The sequence below is a fragment of the Anomaloglossus baeobatrachus genome, chromosome 5, assembly GCF_048569485.1.
Source record: "Anomaloglossus baeobatrachus isolate aAnoBae1 chromosome 5, aAnoBae1.hap1, whole genome shotgun sequence".
Lineage (NCBI taxonomy): Eukaryota > Metazoa > Chordata > Amphibia > Anura > Aromobatidae > Anomaloglossus > Anomaloglossus baeobatrachus.
The window spans coordinates 161,990,632-162,008,040 of record NC_134357.1 but is presented as its reverse complement, the minus strand read 5'-3'; the positions used below and the strand labels follow the sequence as shown (position 1 = coordinate 162,008,040).

The window sequence follows — 17,409 nt, the reverse complement described above, 5'->3', positions numbered from 1 at the left end:
AGCAGCAGTCACTACAGAAAGGGGTACAATCTCTCCTTCAAGGCCAGTCACACCCCTTGAGGCGCCTCATGCACTTCCTGGGGAAGATGGTGGCAGCAATGGAGGCAGTTCCTTTCGCGCAGTTTCACCTGCGTCCTCTTCAATGGGACATCCTACGCAAATGGGACAGGAAGCCGACGTCCCTCGACAGGACCGTCTCCCTCTCTCAGGCGACCAAAGCTTCCCTTCGGTGGTGGCTTCTTCCCACTTCATTATCGAAGGGGAAATCCTTCCTACCCCCATCCTGGGAAATAGTCACGACGGACGCGAGTCTGTCAGGGTGGGGAGCGGTTTTTTCTCCACCACAGGGCTCAGGGTACGTGGACCCAGCAAGAGTCCTCGCTTCGGATCAACGTTCTGGAAATACGGGCAGTGTATCTTGCCCAGAAAGCGTTCCAGCAGTGGCTGGAGGGCAAGCAGATCCGAATTCAGTCGGACAATTCCACAGCGGTGGCATACATCAACCACCAAGGTGGCACACGCAGCCGGCTAGCCTTCCAGGAAGTCCGGCGGATTTTGATGTGGGTGGAAGCCACGGCCTCCACCATCTCTGCAGTTCACATCCCAGGCGTGGAAAACTGGGAAGCAGATTATCTCAGTTGCCAGGGCATGGACGCAGGGGAATGGTCCCTTCACACGGACGTGTTTCAGGAGATCCGTTGCTGCTGGGGGGTGTCGGACGTCGACCTCATGGCGTCCCGGCACAACAACAAGGTACCAATGTTCATGGCACGGTCTCAAGATCCCAGAGCTCTGGCGGCAGACGCCTTAGTTCAGGATGGTCGCAGTTTCAGCTCCCTTATGTGTTTCCTCCGCTGGCACTGTTGCCCGGAGTGTTACGCAAGATCAGGACCGACTGCCGCCGCGCCATCCTCGCCGCTCCAGGCTGGCCAGGAGGTCGTGGTACCCGGATCTGTGGCATCTCACGGTCGGCCAACCGTGGACACTACCAGACCGACCAGACTTGCTATCTCGAGGGCCGTTTTTTCCATCTGAATTCTGCGGCCCTCAACCTGACTGTGTGGCCATTGAGTCCTGGACCCTAGCGTCTTCAGGGTTATCTCAAGACGTCATTGCCACTATGAGACAGGCTAGGAAACCAACATCCGCCAAGATCTACCACAGGACGTGGAAAATTTTCCTGTCGTGGTGCTCTGCTCAGGGTATTTCTCCCTGGCCTTTTGCCTTGACCACTTTTCTGTCCTTCCTTCAATCTGGACTGGAAAAGGGTTTGGCGCTCGACTCCCTTAAGGGACAAGTCTCAGCGCTCTCTGTGTTTTTTCCAGAAGCGCCTAGCCAGGCTTCCACAGGTACGCACGTTCCTGCAGGGGGTTTGTCACATCGTTCCACATTACAAGCGGCCGTTAGATCCCTGGGATCTAAACAGGGTTCTGATGGTTCTTCAGAAACCACCATTCGAGCCAATGAGAGATATTTCCCTCTCACGACTTTCGCAGAAAGTGGTTTTTCTAGTAGCAGTCACTTCTCTTCGGAGAGTGTCTGAGCTAGCAGCATTGTCGTGCAAAGCCCCTTTCCTGGTGTTTCACCAGGACAAGGTGGTTCTACGTCCGGTTCCGGATTTTCTCCCTAAGGTGGTATCCTCCTTTCATCTCAATCAGGATATCTCCTTACCTTCTTTTTATCCTCATCCAGTTCACCAATGTGAAAAGGATTTGCACTTGTTAGATTTGGTGAGAGCACTCAGACTCTACATTTCTCGTACGGCGCCCCTGCGCCGCTCGGATGCACTCTTTGTCCTTGTCGCTGGCCAGCATAAAGGGTCACAGGATTCCAAATCAACCCTGGCTCGGTGGATCAAGGAGCCAATTATCGAAGCCTACCGTTCTACTGGGCTTCCGGTTCCCTCAGGGCTGAAAGCCCATTCTACCAGAGCCGTGGGCGCGTCCTGGGCTTTGAGGCACCAGGCTACGGCTCAGCAGGTGTGTCAGGCGGCTACCTGGTCGAGCCTGCACACTTTCACGAAGCACTATCAGGTGCCTACCTATGCTTCGGCGGATGCCAGCCTAGGTAGACGAGTCCTTCAGGCGGCGGTTGCCCACCTGTAGGAAGGGGCCGTTTTACGGCTCTCTTACGAGGTATTATTTTACCCACCCAGGGACTGCTTTTGGACGTCCCAATTGTCTGGGTCTCCCAATAGAGCGACAAAGAAGAAGGGAATTTTGTTTACTTACCGTAAATTCCTTTTCTTCTAGCTCTAATTGGGAGACCCAGCGCCCGCCCCTGTTTTTTTGTGTACACATGTTGTTCATGTTGAATGGTTTCAGTTCTCACATATTCCTTCGGATTGAAGTTACTTTTAACCAGTTTATAATTCTTTTTCCTCCTTCTTGCTTTTGCACCAAAACTGAGGAGCCCGTGGGAGCACGGGGGGTGTATAGGCAGAAGGGGAGGGGCTTAACACTTTTGAGTGTAATACTTTGTGCGGCCTCCGGAGGCATAGCCTATACACCCAATTGTCTGGGTCTCCCAATTAGAGCTAGAAGAAAAGGAATTTACGGTAAGTAAACAAAATTCCCTTCTTTCCATTTATGTAGCCGTATGATGGCTTGATTATTTAGGGGTAAGTTGTAGCTTTGATGGAAGTGATCAAGTGCAGTGAAATTGTGCAGAAAAGGGCCTTTGAGGGCAGGTCAGAGTACTGTAATGTGCAGACGCGAGGAAAAGTATAAGATCGCATGCACACTGCAAAACCTTAATCTGCCCTCAGTGGGGCAGATCAAAGTACGCCTGCGCAGCAAGGCAATGCCGGCCTATGTGGGTGACGTAGGATGCACCATCCACACTGGGCTCAGAAGGAGGTGAATGTAGCAGAGTGGAGGCCCCAGACCTGCGAGCAGTGACCCATCTGACCAGACCGCCTTCGCCCCCTAGGTGAGTATTATAAAGGTGTTTTCTTCGGCGCTCCATTGGGAGACCCAGACGATTGGGTGTATAGCACTGCCTCCGGAGGCCACACAAAGCAATTACACTAAAAAGTGTAAGGCCCCTCCCCTTCTGGCTATACACCCCCAGTGGGATCACTGGCTCACCAGTTTTCTGCTTTGTGCGAAGGAGGTCAGACATCCATGCATAAGCTCCACTGTTCAGTCAGCAGTAGCTGCTGACTATATCGGATGGAAGAAAAGAGGGCCCATATAGGGCCCCCAGCATGCTCCCTTCTCACCCCACTTGCGGTTTGTAAGGTTGAGGTACCTATTGCTGGTACGGAGGCTGGAGCCCACATGCTGTTTTCCTTCCCCATCCCCCTGAGGGGCTCTGAGGAAGTGGGATCTTTCCGGCCACCAAGCCCTGAGGCCGGGCTCCATCCACAGACCCATAGAACCTGCTGGATGTGGAGCGGGAGTGCCGTTCAGGGACAAGGCCCTGCAACTTTCAGGTACTCTGTGTCCCCGTATGGCAGGCCACGCACACTCCAGGCTTGCTGGGTGTGCTAGTGCGCCGGGGACTGTAGCGCTGTGCGCTGGGCTTATAGTCCCTGCAGATTACTGGGGGACTTTACGTGTGGGGGCCGCCGCGCCGACCGCCCCTGGAGCGGCGGCGCAGCTGCGACTTGTAGTGCGCCGGGGACGCGCCGACCGCGCTTTTACGGCGGCGGCGCTTCTAACTTTAGTCCCCGGCTTTTGCGGCCTAGCGCCGCTTCGTTCCCGCCCCCACCCTGTCACTCAGGGACAGGGAGAGACGCTGTTCTATAGCAGCGCCGAGGGCTGGAGCCTTATTTGCATTCTCCAGCCCCCTTTACTAGACACAGTGGGCGCCGGGTTCCCGCTCTTGTCTCGGGCACGCCCTCGGCCCGCCCCTCTCCTCTGGACGCCGGCAGCCATTCCGGCACGCAGAGCGGGAAAACGGAGACACTGAGCTACCAGCACAGGATTCCGGCGCCACACCCCCGCTTTTGTGCGGGCGGTAAGCGGCAACTAAAGTGCTGACCCACTAATGCCGAAGTGTCCTGTTGTACTTTTGTACGGTCGCTATTCAGGATGCAGACCTAGAAACAGCAGCAAAAGATCAGGGGTGCTAAAGCACAGACTCTATATGCTGCTTGTCTTGCATGTGCTGCAGTGTCATGTGTCCTTTATGCTTGTATGCTTTACATTGCACTGTAAGGGCTATTCTTGGCTGTCTACCCGCCTAGATGGCTAGACAGCGGCAGCAAACAGCACTGGTGCTAAGGCACAAGCTTTCAATGCTGCTTGGATTGCATGTACTGCAGAGTTTATGTTCATGCTTGTACATTCACTGCATGTCGCTATTCTTGGCTAATGCTCCTTGATGACTAGACAACAGCAGCAGAAAAGCAAGGGTGCTAAGGCACAAGTTTTCAATGCTGCTTGGATTGCATGTGCTGCAGTGGTTATTTTCATGCTTGTATGCTATACATTCACTGTATGTCGCTTTTCCTGGCTAATGCTCCTGAATAACTAGACAACGGCAGCAGAAAAGCAAAGGTGCCAAGGCACAGGCTTTCTATGCTCCTTGTACTGCATGTGCTGAAGTGTTTATTGTACTTCATGCTTGTATGCTATACATTGCACTGTACGGTCGCTATTCTTGGCTAATGCTCCTAGATGGCTAGACAGCAACAGCAAAAAAAAAAAAAAAAAAAAACACATGGGTGCCAAGGCACAGGCTTTCTATGCTGCTTGTACTGCATGCGACTGTTCCAGGACCCCCAGTGTGTGCAATTACTCAACGGGGTCTCTGCGACAGGTGGCCAAAAGAACCACCTGTGATCCCTGTCCAGGGACAGGGACGGAGTTGCAGTTTCCGCTGATATATTGTCTGTGGCTATGACTAACATCTTACAGACTTTGCAGTCCAGACAGACCTTGGGCAATGTTGATCCAATGCCCCTGGCCACCCTGATTTCGAAACAAATCATGGCTCCAGGAGGGTCCCATGCATCCCAGGGTGCAGGCTCTGACACGGACGACAGTCCCAGACGGCCTAAGCGAGCTCCCTAAGAACGGCCCTCGACTTCATCACAGTACTCTCTGTATGATGAGGCAGACGTAGCTGTTCAGGACTCTGATCCTGAGACCGCTCTCAATCCGGATACACCGGATGGTGACGCTATAGTGAATAATCTTATAGCGTCCATCAATGGAAGGTTGGGTATTTCTCCCTCAACTCCTCCAGTGGAGGGGTCAGCTTCACAGCAGAAGAAATCCCTATTTCGGTATCTCAAGCGTATATTGAGTACTTTTCTGGTCACTCTGACTCCAGAGAAGCAGTCCAGGAACACCACGCTTATCCCGATAAGCGTTTCTCCAACCGTATTGAAGATACGCGTTGTCTCTTCCCCCCTGACGTGCTCAGGCGCTCCAAGGGTGGATCCCCCAATCTCCAGGCTTGCGGCTAGATCTATAGTTGCAGTGGAAGATGGGACTTCACTTAAAGATGCCATTGACAGACAGATAGCCCTATCGGCGGGTCGGTTGCCCCGGCATTCGCAGCCATAGAGGCACTCCAAGCTATTTTCAGCTAGTATTGCACAGAGGGACGCGGTCACATGTACATCTTGGCCGCAGTAGCGTCCTTCACCTCGCAATGTCGGCATTGCGACTCAAGCTGTTTATGCTGTCCTGGACTCTACGAGCCGTACGTCAGTGGCGTCCGCCAACTCCGTGTTGTTACGCTCCTAGTGTTAAGGGATTGGAGCAGAGGCTGCTTCCACAAAAGTGCTTAACCAGATTGCCTTTATCTGGTGACAGACTGTTTCGTGAGCGGTTGGATTAAATCATTCAACTGTCCAAGGGTACGGAGTCTTCCTTACCCCAGCTATCAAACAAGACCCATCAGGAGAAGGGACAGTCGAGGTTTCGGTCCTTCCCAGGCTCGGGCACGTCCCAATTGCCCTCGTCCAACAGGACTCAAAAGGCTCAGAGGGGCGCAGGTTCCTGGCGGGCTCAATCACGCCCGGAGAAGGCAGCCGGAGGAACCGCTACCAAGGCGGTTTCCTCATGACTTTCAGCCCTCTCTCTCCGCGTCCGCGGTCGGTGGCAGACTCCCCCGCTTTAGCGACATTTAACTGCCACAGGTCAATGGCCGGTGGGTGAGAGACAGTTTGTCGCAAAAACTTCCTCACCGGCCGAGCCGAGGCTCTTCTGCAGGCAGTAGGAGTCGTAATCCCGGTTCCTCCTCAGGAACAAGAGACACTTTTTACTCCGATCTGGTCGGGGTGACAAAATAGGACGACTCCTTCCGTTCCGTTCTGGACCTTAAACTGCTCAACAAGCACGTGAAAACCAGGCGGTTCCGGATGGAATTCCTCCGCTCCGTCACTGCCTCAATGTCTCAAGGAGATTTCCTAGCATCAATAGACATCAGGATGCTTATCTCCACGTGCCGATTGCTCCAGAGCACCGGCGTTTGCTACGATTCGTTATTGAAGACGAGCATCTTCGGTTCGTAGCCCTACCCTTCGGTCTGGCGACAGCCCCACGGGTTTTCACCAAGTTCATGGCAGCAGTGGGACCACTCCCGCACTCTCAGGGTCACCCTGTGATCCCTTACTTAGACCATCTACTTGTCAAGGCACTCTTTTAAGAGGCATGCCAACACAGCCTGAACATGGCGCTGGAGACTTCCCAGAGTTTCGGGTGGGTCCTCAACTTTTCAAAGTTAAACCCAATCGCTGGCATATCTTAGCTTCGGGTTTCACACTCTCTCAGCGATGGTGAAGCTTCCACTGGACAAACAGCGGTCACTACAGACGGGGGTGCAGTCTCTCCTTCAAGGAGACACCTCATCCAGAGGCAGTCCCTTTCACGCAGTTTCATCTGCGTCCACTTCAATAGAACATTCTTCGCTAATGGGAGGGGAAGTCGATGTCCCTACACAGGAACGTCCCCCTTTCTCAGACGATCAAGGACTCTCTTCAGAGGAGTCCACTCTTCAGATCAATTGTCTGGAGCTCTGGGCAGTGCATATGGCCCTGCAAGACTTCCTGCAGTGGCTGGAAGGCAAACAGATCCGAATTCAGTCGGACAATCCACAGCGGTGGCATACATCAACCACCAAGGCGGACTACGCAGTCGGCGAGCCTCCCAGGAAGTCCGCCGGATTCTGCTAGGGGTGGAAGACAGAGCATACACCATATCCGCAGTTCACATCCCGGGCGTAAAAAACTGGGAAGCAGACTTCCTCAGTCACCAGGGCGTGGACGCAGGAGAATGGTCTCTGCACCCGGACGGGTTTCACGAATCTGCACAAACAGCAAGGTCCCGGTTTTCATGACGATCAAAGAGCTCTGGCGACAGGCATCTCACGGTCGGTCAACCGTGGGCACTACCAGACCGGCCAGACTTACTGTCCCAAGGGCCGTTTTTCCATCTGAATTCTACGGCCCTGAACCTACTGTGTGGCCATTGCGTCCTAGATCCTAGTGTCCTCAGGATTATCCCACGGGGTCGTTGCCACCATGAGACAGGCTATGAAGCCCACGTCTGCTAAGATCTACCACGGAAGTGGAAGATTTTCTTTTACTGGTGCTCTGTACAAGGAGTGTCCCCCTGGCCATTGGCATTGCCTACTTTTCTTTCCTTCCTGCAATCTGGGTTGGAAAAGGGCTTGTCGCTCGGCTCCCTTAAAGGGCAAGTCTCGGCGCTATTGGTGTTTTTTTCAGAAGCGTCTAGCACGACGTCCGCAGGTACGCACGTTCCTGCAGGGGGTTTGGTCATATCGTCCCCCCGTACGAGCGGCCGTTAGATCCATGGGATCTGAACAGGGTACTAGTTGCTCTCCAGAAGCCGCCTTTCGAGCCTCTGACGGATGTTTCACTCTCTCGACTATCACGGAAAGTGGCCTTTCTGGTAGCGATCACGTCTCTTCGGAGAGTGTCTGAGCTAGCGGCGCTGTCATCCAAGGCTCCCTTCCTGGTGGTCCACCAGGACAAGGTAGTGCTGCGCCCCATTCAGGAGTTTCTCCCTAAGGTAGTATCCTCGTTTCATATTAATCAGGATATCTCCTTACCTTCTTTTTGTCCTCATCCGGTTCACCGGTATGAAAAGGATTTACATTTGTTAGATCTGGTGAGAGCACTCAGAATCTACATTTCCCGCACGGCGCCCCTGCGCCGCTCTGATGCACTCTTTGTCCTTGTCGCTGGCCAGCGCAAGGGGTCGCAGGCTTACAAAGCCACCCTGGCTCGATGGATCAAAGAACCAATTCTTGAAGCCTACCGTTCTGCTGGGCTTCCGGTTCCATCAGGGCTGAAGGCCCATTCTACCAGAGCCGTGGGTGCGTCCTGGGCATTACGACACCAGGCTACGGCTCAACAGGTGTGCCAGGCAGCTACCTGGTCGAGTCTGCACACTTTCACCAAACATTATCAGGTGCATACCTATGCTTCGGCGGACGCCAGCCTAGGTAGAAGAGTCCTGCAGGCGGCAGTTGCCTCCCCGTAGGGGAGGGCTGTCTTTGCAGCTCTAACATGAGGTATTTCTTTACCCACCCAGGGACAGCTTTTGGACGTCCCAATCGTCTGGGTCTCCCAATGGAGCGCCGAAGAAGAAGGGAATTTTGTTACTTACCGTAAATTCCTTTTCTTCTAGCTCCTATTGGGAGACCCAGCACCCGCCCTGTTGTCCTTCGGGATTTTTGGTGGTTTTTCGGGTACACATGTTGTTCATGTTGAATGGTTTTTCAGTTCTCCGACGTTACTTCGGAGTGAATTTGTTTAAACCAGTTATTGGCTTTCCTCCTTCTTGCTTTTGCACTAAAACTGGTGAGCCAGTGATCCCACTGGGGGTGTATAGCCAGAAGGGGAGGGGCCTTACACTTTTTAGTGTAATTGCTTTGTGTGGCCTCCGGAGGCAGTGCTATACACCCAATCGTCTGGGTCTCCCAATAGGAGCTAGAAGAAAAGGAATTTACGGTAAGTAACAAAATTCCCTTCTTTTACGTTCTACAGAGCGGCCTGGGCTCTTATATACAGTATGCTGGAATGCTGTATATAAGATATTACTAATGGTGGCCGCAATTTGTAAGGGGAAAAAGCCTGGCGGATCACTACAGAATGAAGGATTTATTATATAATACGCTTCGATTGTGATCTGATGATTTAACCATGAATAAGGTATAGGCGGAAACAAGTTTGTTTTTTTTCTTGCCCCCCCACATAACTTTCTGTTTTTACACATGGTTTAGTCAGTTCTGTATTTGTTAAATTTGATCCAGTTTTTATTACACGTCCTCTGAAGTGTCTCCTTGCATCGCTGGATCTTTCTTTCTTTGCTCCTTTTGGCAGATCAATCCATAAACCGCTCTTGTGCCCACACAATCACCTGTGCATGCTGGAACATTTTCCCAAATGGGATGTACCAGTATGTTCAAAATCAAGACGGGGTTAATGCTTCTTATCCTACATTTATTATGCAAAATAGATCATTTATAGTTATAACGTAATCTAAAAAGAGTGTTTTTAGATTCTTAAATTTGAACTTTTATTTCCTTTTAATTTTCAGGGATTAGGTTTATTGATCAATTTGGTGGAGTACAGTGCTAGAAACCGGCACTGCCTTGTAAATATGGAGACCATACAATCGTATGATTCTGGAGAGGGTGAAGAGGTGACCATAGAGACCAGGCATATTGGGGCAGTGCATGCATTAGTTCAGGTAAGTGCAGTTCACGTTACTAGTCCACTTTTGACCAAATATATCTGGGTTTAACTGTGTTGCATTTTTGTTTTTTAATTTTTTTTTATCAGTATTTAAAACTCTCTCAGTGCAAAAAAAATTTTTTAAAAATTTAAAAATTAACCTTTAATATTTCCACTAAAATGGTCGATGACCATAGACAAACAACACTAATGGATAGGTTTAACCCCTCCTGCCTCTTAGGGGATATATATAAACCGAAGTGAGTTTCAACCTCAGTACTAGATTAGACCCATCTCACCAATTCATGGGTACCTTTAAAGTCCACTAGTAATGATCATAATAAATTGGATTCATCTCACCAAATTAATACAGGTGCCGCTCATCACAGAAAATGGGGTCCAAGTTATTCCATAATGGAGCCCTTAGGAAATTGGATTTATCTCACCAAATTTATAAAGGTGCCACTCTTCATGAGGATATTGGGGTCCAATTCATTCCAAATGGAACCCTTAAGAATGTTTTCTCTTGGGAGGTAAGATGTGCTTCATTAAAGGAGTTCTCCTAGAATGACATAAAATGGAGCCCCTCATATAATTCAAACTGCAGCCCATCCTCATCATGTCTTAGGAGGAGCTGAAGATATACAGCTAGAAAGACCAGTGTTTCAACTGACAAAAGCTCTTTCTTCAGCGCTCTATTGGGAGACCCAGACGATTGGGGTATAGCTACTGCCTCCGGAGGCCACACAAAGCACTACACTAAAAAGTGCAAGGCCCCTCCCCTTCTGGCTATACCCCCCCGTGGTATCACGGGTTCTCCAGTTTTCAAGCTTTGTGCGAAGGAGGTCAGACATCCATGCATAGCTCCACAGATTTTAGTCAGCAGTAGCTGCTGACTATTTCGGATGGAAGAAAAGAGGGCCCATATAGGGCCCCCAGCATGCTCCCTTCTCACCCGTTGATGGTGTTGTAAGGTTGAGGTACCTATTGCTGGTACGGAGGCTGGAGCCCACATGCTGCTTTCCTTCCACATCCCCCTGGGGGGCTCTGAGGAAGTGGGATCCTGCCGGCCTCAAAGCTCTGACGCCGGGCTCCATCCACAGACCCATTTGAACCTGCTGGATACGGAGCTGGAGTACCGTTCAGGGACATGGCCCTGCACCATTACAGGTACTCTGTGTCCCCGTACACACAGGCACAGCACACTCCAGACTTGCTGGGTGTGCTAGTGCGCCGGGGACAGTAAAGGGTTACAGTCACTGCAGCTTTGCTGAGTGACTTTGTGTATTGGGAACTACCGCGCCGGACGCTCCGGGAGCGGCGGCGCGGCTGGGACTTGTAGTTCGCCGGGGACTGGGCGCCGACCGCGCTTTTACGGCGGCGGCGCTTATAAATCCAGTCCCCGGCTTCTGCGGCCTAGTGCCGCTTCGTTCCCGCCCCCTCCCTGTCACTCAGGGAAGGGGACAGACGCTGAGCAATCAGCAGCGCCGAGGGCTGGAGCCTTATTTACATGCTCCAGCCCTCTCACTGCACACTGTCGGACGCCGGATTCCCGCTCTGACTTGGGGCACGCCCACGGCCCGCCCCTCCTCACACGAGCTGGGGAAGACGCCGGCAGCCATTACTGCAGTCCGAGCTCGGACTTTCGGCAACCAGGCAGGACGGTGGCGACCATACACCCGCTTATAGGCGGGCGGTAAGCGGCACACATAGTGCTGACCCCAATATATACTGCAGTGTGTACATGTGTATTTTAACTGCATAGGTCGCTATATGCCCGCTTGGAGAGCGACACATCAGCAGCAGGAAAGCAGGTGTGCTAAGGCACAGGCTTTCTAGGCTGCTTGTATTGCACGTACTGAAGTGTTCATTTGTGTTTATGCTTGTATGCTATACACTGCACTGTACAGTCGCTAGTCTTAGCTATATTCTCCTGGAATGGCTAGACTACAGCAGCAGAAAACCAAGGGTGCTGGGGCACAGGTTTTTTTCTATGCTGCTTGTATTGCATGGGCTGCAGTGTGCATTTGTGCTTGTATGCTATACATTGCACTGTATGGTCACTCTTCTGGGCTATATTCCCCTAGATGACTAGTCTACAGCAGCAGAAGAGCAGAGGTGCCAGGGCACAGGCTTCTATGCTGCTTGTATTGCTTGTGCTGCAGTGTTCTTTTGTACTTTATGCTTGTATGCTATACATTGCACTGTACGGTCACCAATCTTGGCTATATACTTCTAGATGGCTAGTCGGCAGCGGCAAAAAAGCAACACAGATTTTCAGTGCTGTTTTTACTACATGGGATGCTGTTCATGACACCGTCCCATTGTGTGCATGCTCCCCTGTAGCACTTCGTCTGCCGGGGTCTCTAGCACTTCGTCTGCCGGGGTCTCTACTAGTCGTGGCCAAAGAAACCACCTGTCATCCCTGTCCAAGGACAGGGACGGAGTTGCAGTTTCGACAGATATATTGTCATAAGATAGAGACTTGCAGTCCAGACAGGCCATGGGCAATCTTCCTGACCAACCTCATTTGGAACGGGGGGGTCCCAGGAGGACTCTCTGTATGATAAGGCAGCTCTCCAGGACTTTGATCCTGACATCGCTATCAATCCGGATACACCGGATGGTAACGCCATACGGAATGATCCTATAGCGTCCATCAATGGAAGGTTGGATCTTTCTCCCTCAGCTCCCCCAGTGGAGGAGTCAGCTTCACAGCAGGAGAAGTCCCTTTTCAGTATCTCAAACGGATATTGAGTATTTTTCTGGCCACGCTGACTTCAGAGAAGCAGTCCAGAAACACCACGCTTACCAGATAAGCGTCTTCTCCAAACGTTTTTAAGATACACGTTATCCCTTTTCCCCTGACGTGGTCAAGCGCTGGACCCAGGGTCCAAAGGTGGATTCTCCAATCTCCAGGCTTGCGTCTAGAGCCATAGTTGCACTGGAGATGGGGCTTCACTTAAAGATGCCATTCACAGACAGATTGACTCTGGTTGAAATCTGTCTAGGAGGCTATCGGCGTGTCGGTTGCTCCGGCATTCACAGCCGTATAGGCAACCTAACCTTTTCAGCTGTTCTTGCGCAGCTGGCCTTGAGCACATGTACATCTGTACCGCAGAGGCGTCCGTAACTCCGCAATGTCTGCACTGCGACTTACCCTATTAATGCTGTCCTAAAAGTACAGTCGAGGTTTCGGTCCTTCCCAAGCTCGGGCAGGTCCCAATTGTCCTCGTGCAAAAGGGCTACAAAACCTCAGACGGGCTCAGATTCCGGCCGGGCTCAATCACGCCCAAGGAAGGCAGCCGGAGGAACCGCTACCAAGGCGGTCTCCTCATGACTCTCAGCTCTCTCTCTCTCTCCGCATCCGCGGTTGATGGCAGACTCCCCCGCCTTTGGCGACATTTAGCTGCCACAGGTCAGACCGGTGGGTGACGGACATTGTGCTCACGTGCACAGGACAGTGTTCTGTTCTCGTCCTCCGACTCCATTCTTCAGAACGGCCCCACCTCCCCACCGAGCAGATGCCCTGCTGCAGGCGGTGGACGCTCTAAGAGCAGAAGGAGTGGTGATCCCTGTCCCCCCTCAGGAACGAGGGCGAGGGTTTGTACTCCAATCTCTTTGTGGCTCCAAAAAAGGACGGCTCCTTCCGTCCTGTTCTGGACCTAAAACTGCTCAATAAGCATGCGAACGCCAGGCGGTTCCGGATGGAATCCCTCCGATCCGTCATTACCTCAATGTCTCGAGGAGACTTCCTTGCCTCAACAGGCATCAAAGATGCCTATCTCCACGTGCCAATTGCTACGGAGCACCAACGTTTTCTACGTTTTGTGATAGGAGACGACCATCTTCAGTTCGTAGCTCTGCCATTCGGTCTGGCGACAGCCCCACGGGTGTTCACCAAGGTCATGGCAGCAGTGGTAGCAGTCTTGCACTCTCAGGGACACCCGGTGATCCCTTACTTGGACGATCTACTCGTCAAAGCACCCTCCCTTGAGGCATGACAACGCAGCCTGAATGTTACGCTGGAGACTCTCCAGACTTTCGGGTGGATCATCAATTTGGCAAGGTCAAATCGGTCACCGACTCAATCACTAACGTATCTCGGCATGGAGTTCACACTCTATCAGCGATAGTGAAGCTTCCGCTGAACAAGCAGCGTTCACTGCAAACAGAGGTGCAGTCTCTCCTTCAAGGCCAGTCGCACCCCTTAAGGCGCCTCATGCACTTCCTAGGGAAGATGGTGGCAGCCATGGAGGCAGTTCCCTTTGCGCAGTTTCATCTGCGCCAACTGCAAGGGGACATTCTCCGCCAATGGGACGGGCAGTCAACCTCCCTGGACAGGAAAGTCTCCCTTTCCCAGACGGCCAAGGACTCTCTGCAATGGTGGCTTATTCCCACCTCATTGTCACAGTGAAGATCCTTCCTACCCCCATCCTGGGCAGTGGTCACGACAGATACGAGTCTGTCAGGGTGGGGAGCAGTTTGTCTCCGCCACAGGGCTCAGGGGACGTGGACTCAGCAGGAGTCCACCCTTCAGATCAATGTTCTGGAAATCGGGGCAGGGTATCTTACCCTACTAGCTTTCCAGCAGTGGCTAGAAAGAGAGCAGATCCGAATCCAGTCGGACAACTCCACAGCGGTGGCATACATCAACCACCAAGGAGGGACGCGCAGTCGGCAAGCCTTCCAGGAAGTCCGGCGAATCCTCATGTGGGTGGAGGACACTGCATCCACCATATCCGCAGTTCACATCCCGGGCGTAGAAAACTGGGAAGCAGACTTCCTCAGTCGCCAGGGTATGGACGCAGGGGAATGGTCCCTTCACCCGGACGTGTTTCAGGAAATCTGTCGCCGCTGGGGTGTGCCGGACGTCGACCTAATGGCGTCTCGGCACAACAAGAAGGTCCCGGCATTTATGGCACGATCGCGCGATCACAGAGCTCTGGCGGCAGACGCCTTAGTGCAAGATTGGTCGCAGTTCCGGCTCACATATGTGTTTCCACCTCTGGCACTCTTGCCCAGAGTACTGCGCAAAAAATCAGATCCGATTGCAGCCGCGTCATACTCGTCGCCCCAGACTGGCCGAGGAGATCGTGGTACCCGGATCTGTGGCATCTCACGGTCGGCCGACCGTGGTCACTACCAGGCTGGCCAGACTTACTGTCCCAAGGGCCGTTTTTCCATCGGAATTCTGCGGCCCTGAACCTGACTGTGTGGCCATTGAGTCCTGGATCCTAGCGTCTTCAGGATTATCCCAAGGGGTCGTTGCCTCCATGAAACAGGCTAGGAAGTCCACCTCTGCTAAGATCTACCACAGAACGTGGAAGATTTTCTTAACCTGGTGCTCGGCTCAGGGAGTGTCTCCCTGGCCATTTGCATTGCCTACTTTTCTTTCCTTCCTGCAATCGGGGTTAGAAAAGGGCTTGTCGCTCGGCTTCCTTAAGGGGGAAGTCTCGGCACTATCCGTGTTTTTTCAGAAGCGTCTAGCACGTCTTTCTAAGGTGCGCACGTTCCTACAGGGGGTCTGTCATATCGTACCCCCGTACAAGCGGCCGTTAGATCCATGGGATCTCAACAGGGTATTAGTTGCTCTCCAGAAGCCGCCTTTCGAGCCTCTGAAGGAAGTTTCCTTTCTCGCCTGTCACAGAAGGTGGCGTTTCTCGTTGCGATCACATCGCTTCGGCGAGTGTCTGAGCTGGCAGCTCTGTCATCCAAGGCTCCCTTCCTGGTGTTCCACCAGGACAAGGTAGTGCTGCGCCCCATTCCGGAGTTTCTCCCTAAGGTCGTATCCTCATTTCATCTTAATCAGGATATATCCTTGCCTTCCTTTTGTCCTCATCCGGTTCACCGGTATGAAAAGGACTTACGTTTGTTAGATCTGGTGAGAGCACTCAGACTCTACATTTCCCGCACGGCGCCCATGCGCCGTTCCGATGCACTTTTTGTCCTTGTCGCTGGTCCGCGCAAGGGGTTGCAGGCTTCTAAAGCCACCCTGGCTCGATGGATCAAAGAACCAATTCTAGAGGCCTACCGTTCTGCGGGGCTTCCGGTTCCTTCAGGGCTAAAAGCCCACTCAACCAGAGCCGTGGGGGCGTCCTGGGCATTACGACACCAGGCTTCGGCTCAACAAGTGTACCAGGCAGCTACCTGGTCCAGTCTGCACACTTTCACCAAGCATTATCAGGTGCATACCTATGCTTCGGCGGATGCCAGCTTAGGTAGAAGAGTCCTGCAGGCGGCAGTGACACCCCCGTAGGGGAGGGCTGTTTTGCAGCCCTAACATGAGGTATTTCTTTACCCACCCAGGGACAGCTTTTGGACGTCCCAATCGTCTGGGTCTCCCAATAGAGCGCTGAAGAAGAAGGGAATTTTGTTACTTACCGTAAATTCCTTTTCTTCTAGCTCTTATTGGGAGACCCAGCACCCGCCCTGTTGTCCTTCGGGATGTTTTTGTTGTTTGCGGGTACACATGTTGTTCATGTTGAACGGTTTTTCAGTTCTCCGATGTTACTCGGAGTTAATTTGTTTAAACCAGTTATTGGCTTTCCTCCTTCTTGCTTTGGCACTAAAACTGGAGAACCCGTGATACCACGGGGGGGTATAGCCAGAAGGGGAGGGGCCTTGCACTTTTTAGTGTAGTGCTTTGTGTGGCCTCCGGAGGCAGTAGCTATACCCCAATCGTCTGGGTCTCCCAATAAGAGCTAGAAGAAAAGGAATTTACGGTAAGTAACAAAATTCCCTTCTTCACACACACCTAAGTCAGCAGGTGGGAGAAGGACTGATTTGTGAAGAAAGATATATGTTTTAACCCACATTGTTTGATGAGATCTCTAGCTTCACCCCCTTCCTTAATCAGGATGACCTTTTTATAGCAAGCATGGAGACTGACTGAGGGGTGCTTCACACACAGCGAGCTCGCTGCCGAGATCGCTGCTGAGTCACGCTTTTTGTGACGCAGCAGTGACCTCATTAGCGATCTCGCTGTGTGTGACACTGAGCAGCGATCTGGCCCCTGCTGCGAGATCGCTGCTCGTTACACACAGCCCTGGTTCGTTTTCTTCAAAGCCGCTCTCCTGCTGTGACACACAGATCGCTGTGTGTGACAGCGAGAGAGCGACAAATGAAGCGAGCAGGGAGCAGGAGCCGGCGTCTGACAGCTGAGGTAAGCTGTATCCAAGATAAACATCGGGTAACCAAGGTGGTTACCCGATATTTACCTTAGTTACCAGCATCTGCAGCTCTCACGCTGCCTGTGCTGCCGGCTCCGGCTCTCTGCACATGTAGCTGCTGTACACATCGGGTTAATTAACCCGATGTGTACAGCAGCTAGGAGAGCAAGGAGCCAGCGCTAAGCAGTGTGCGCGGCTCCCTGCTCTCTGCACATGTAGCTGCATTACACATCGGGTTAATTAACCCGATGTGTACTGTAGCTATGGTAGGAGAGCAAGGAGCCAGCGCTCAGTGTGCGCGGCTCCCTGCTCCCTGCACACACAGCTGTGCGCTGGTAACTAATGTAAACATCGGGTAACCATACCCGATGTTTACCTTAGTTACCAGTCTCCGCAGCTTCCAGACGGCAGCTCCGTGCAAGCGCAGCGTCGCTTGCACGTCGCTGCTGGCTGGGGGCTGTTCACTGGTCGCTGGTGAGATCTGCCTGTTTGACAGCTCACCAGCGACCATGTAGCGATGCAGCAGCGATCCTGACCAGGTCAGATCGCTGGTCGGATCGCTGCTGCATCGCTAAG

At 52.4% G+C, this 17,409-nt stretch overlaps 1 protein-coding gene across 4 annotated transcripts in view; it reads left to right on the top strand.

Annotated features, from left to right (window-relative positions):
• Nucleotides 1-17,409, top strand: part of WAPL (WAPL cohesin release factor) — a 199,202-nt gene that overhangs the window by 156,673 nt on the left and 25,120 nt on the right. For all 4 annotated transcript variants that reach the window (XM_075348989.1, XM_075348988.1, XM_075348987.1 and 1 more), the window contains one exon: nt 9,525-9,677. In XM_075348989.1, coding sequence (XP_075205104.1) covers nt 9,525-9,677 — 153 coding nt within the window. The remainder of the gene's footprint in view (nt 1-9,524; nt 9,678-17,409) is intronic.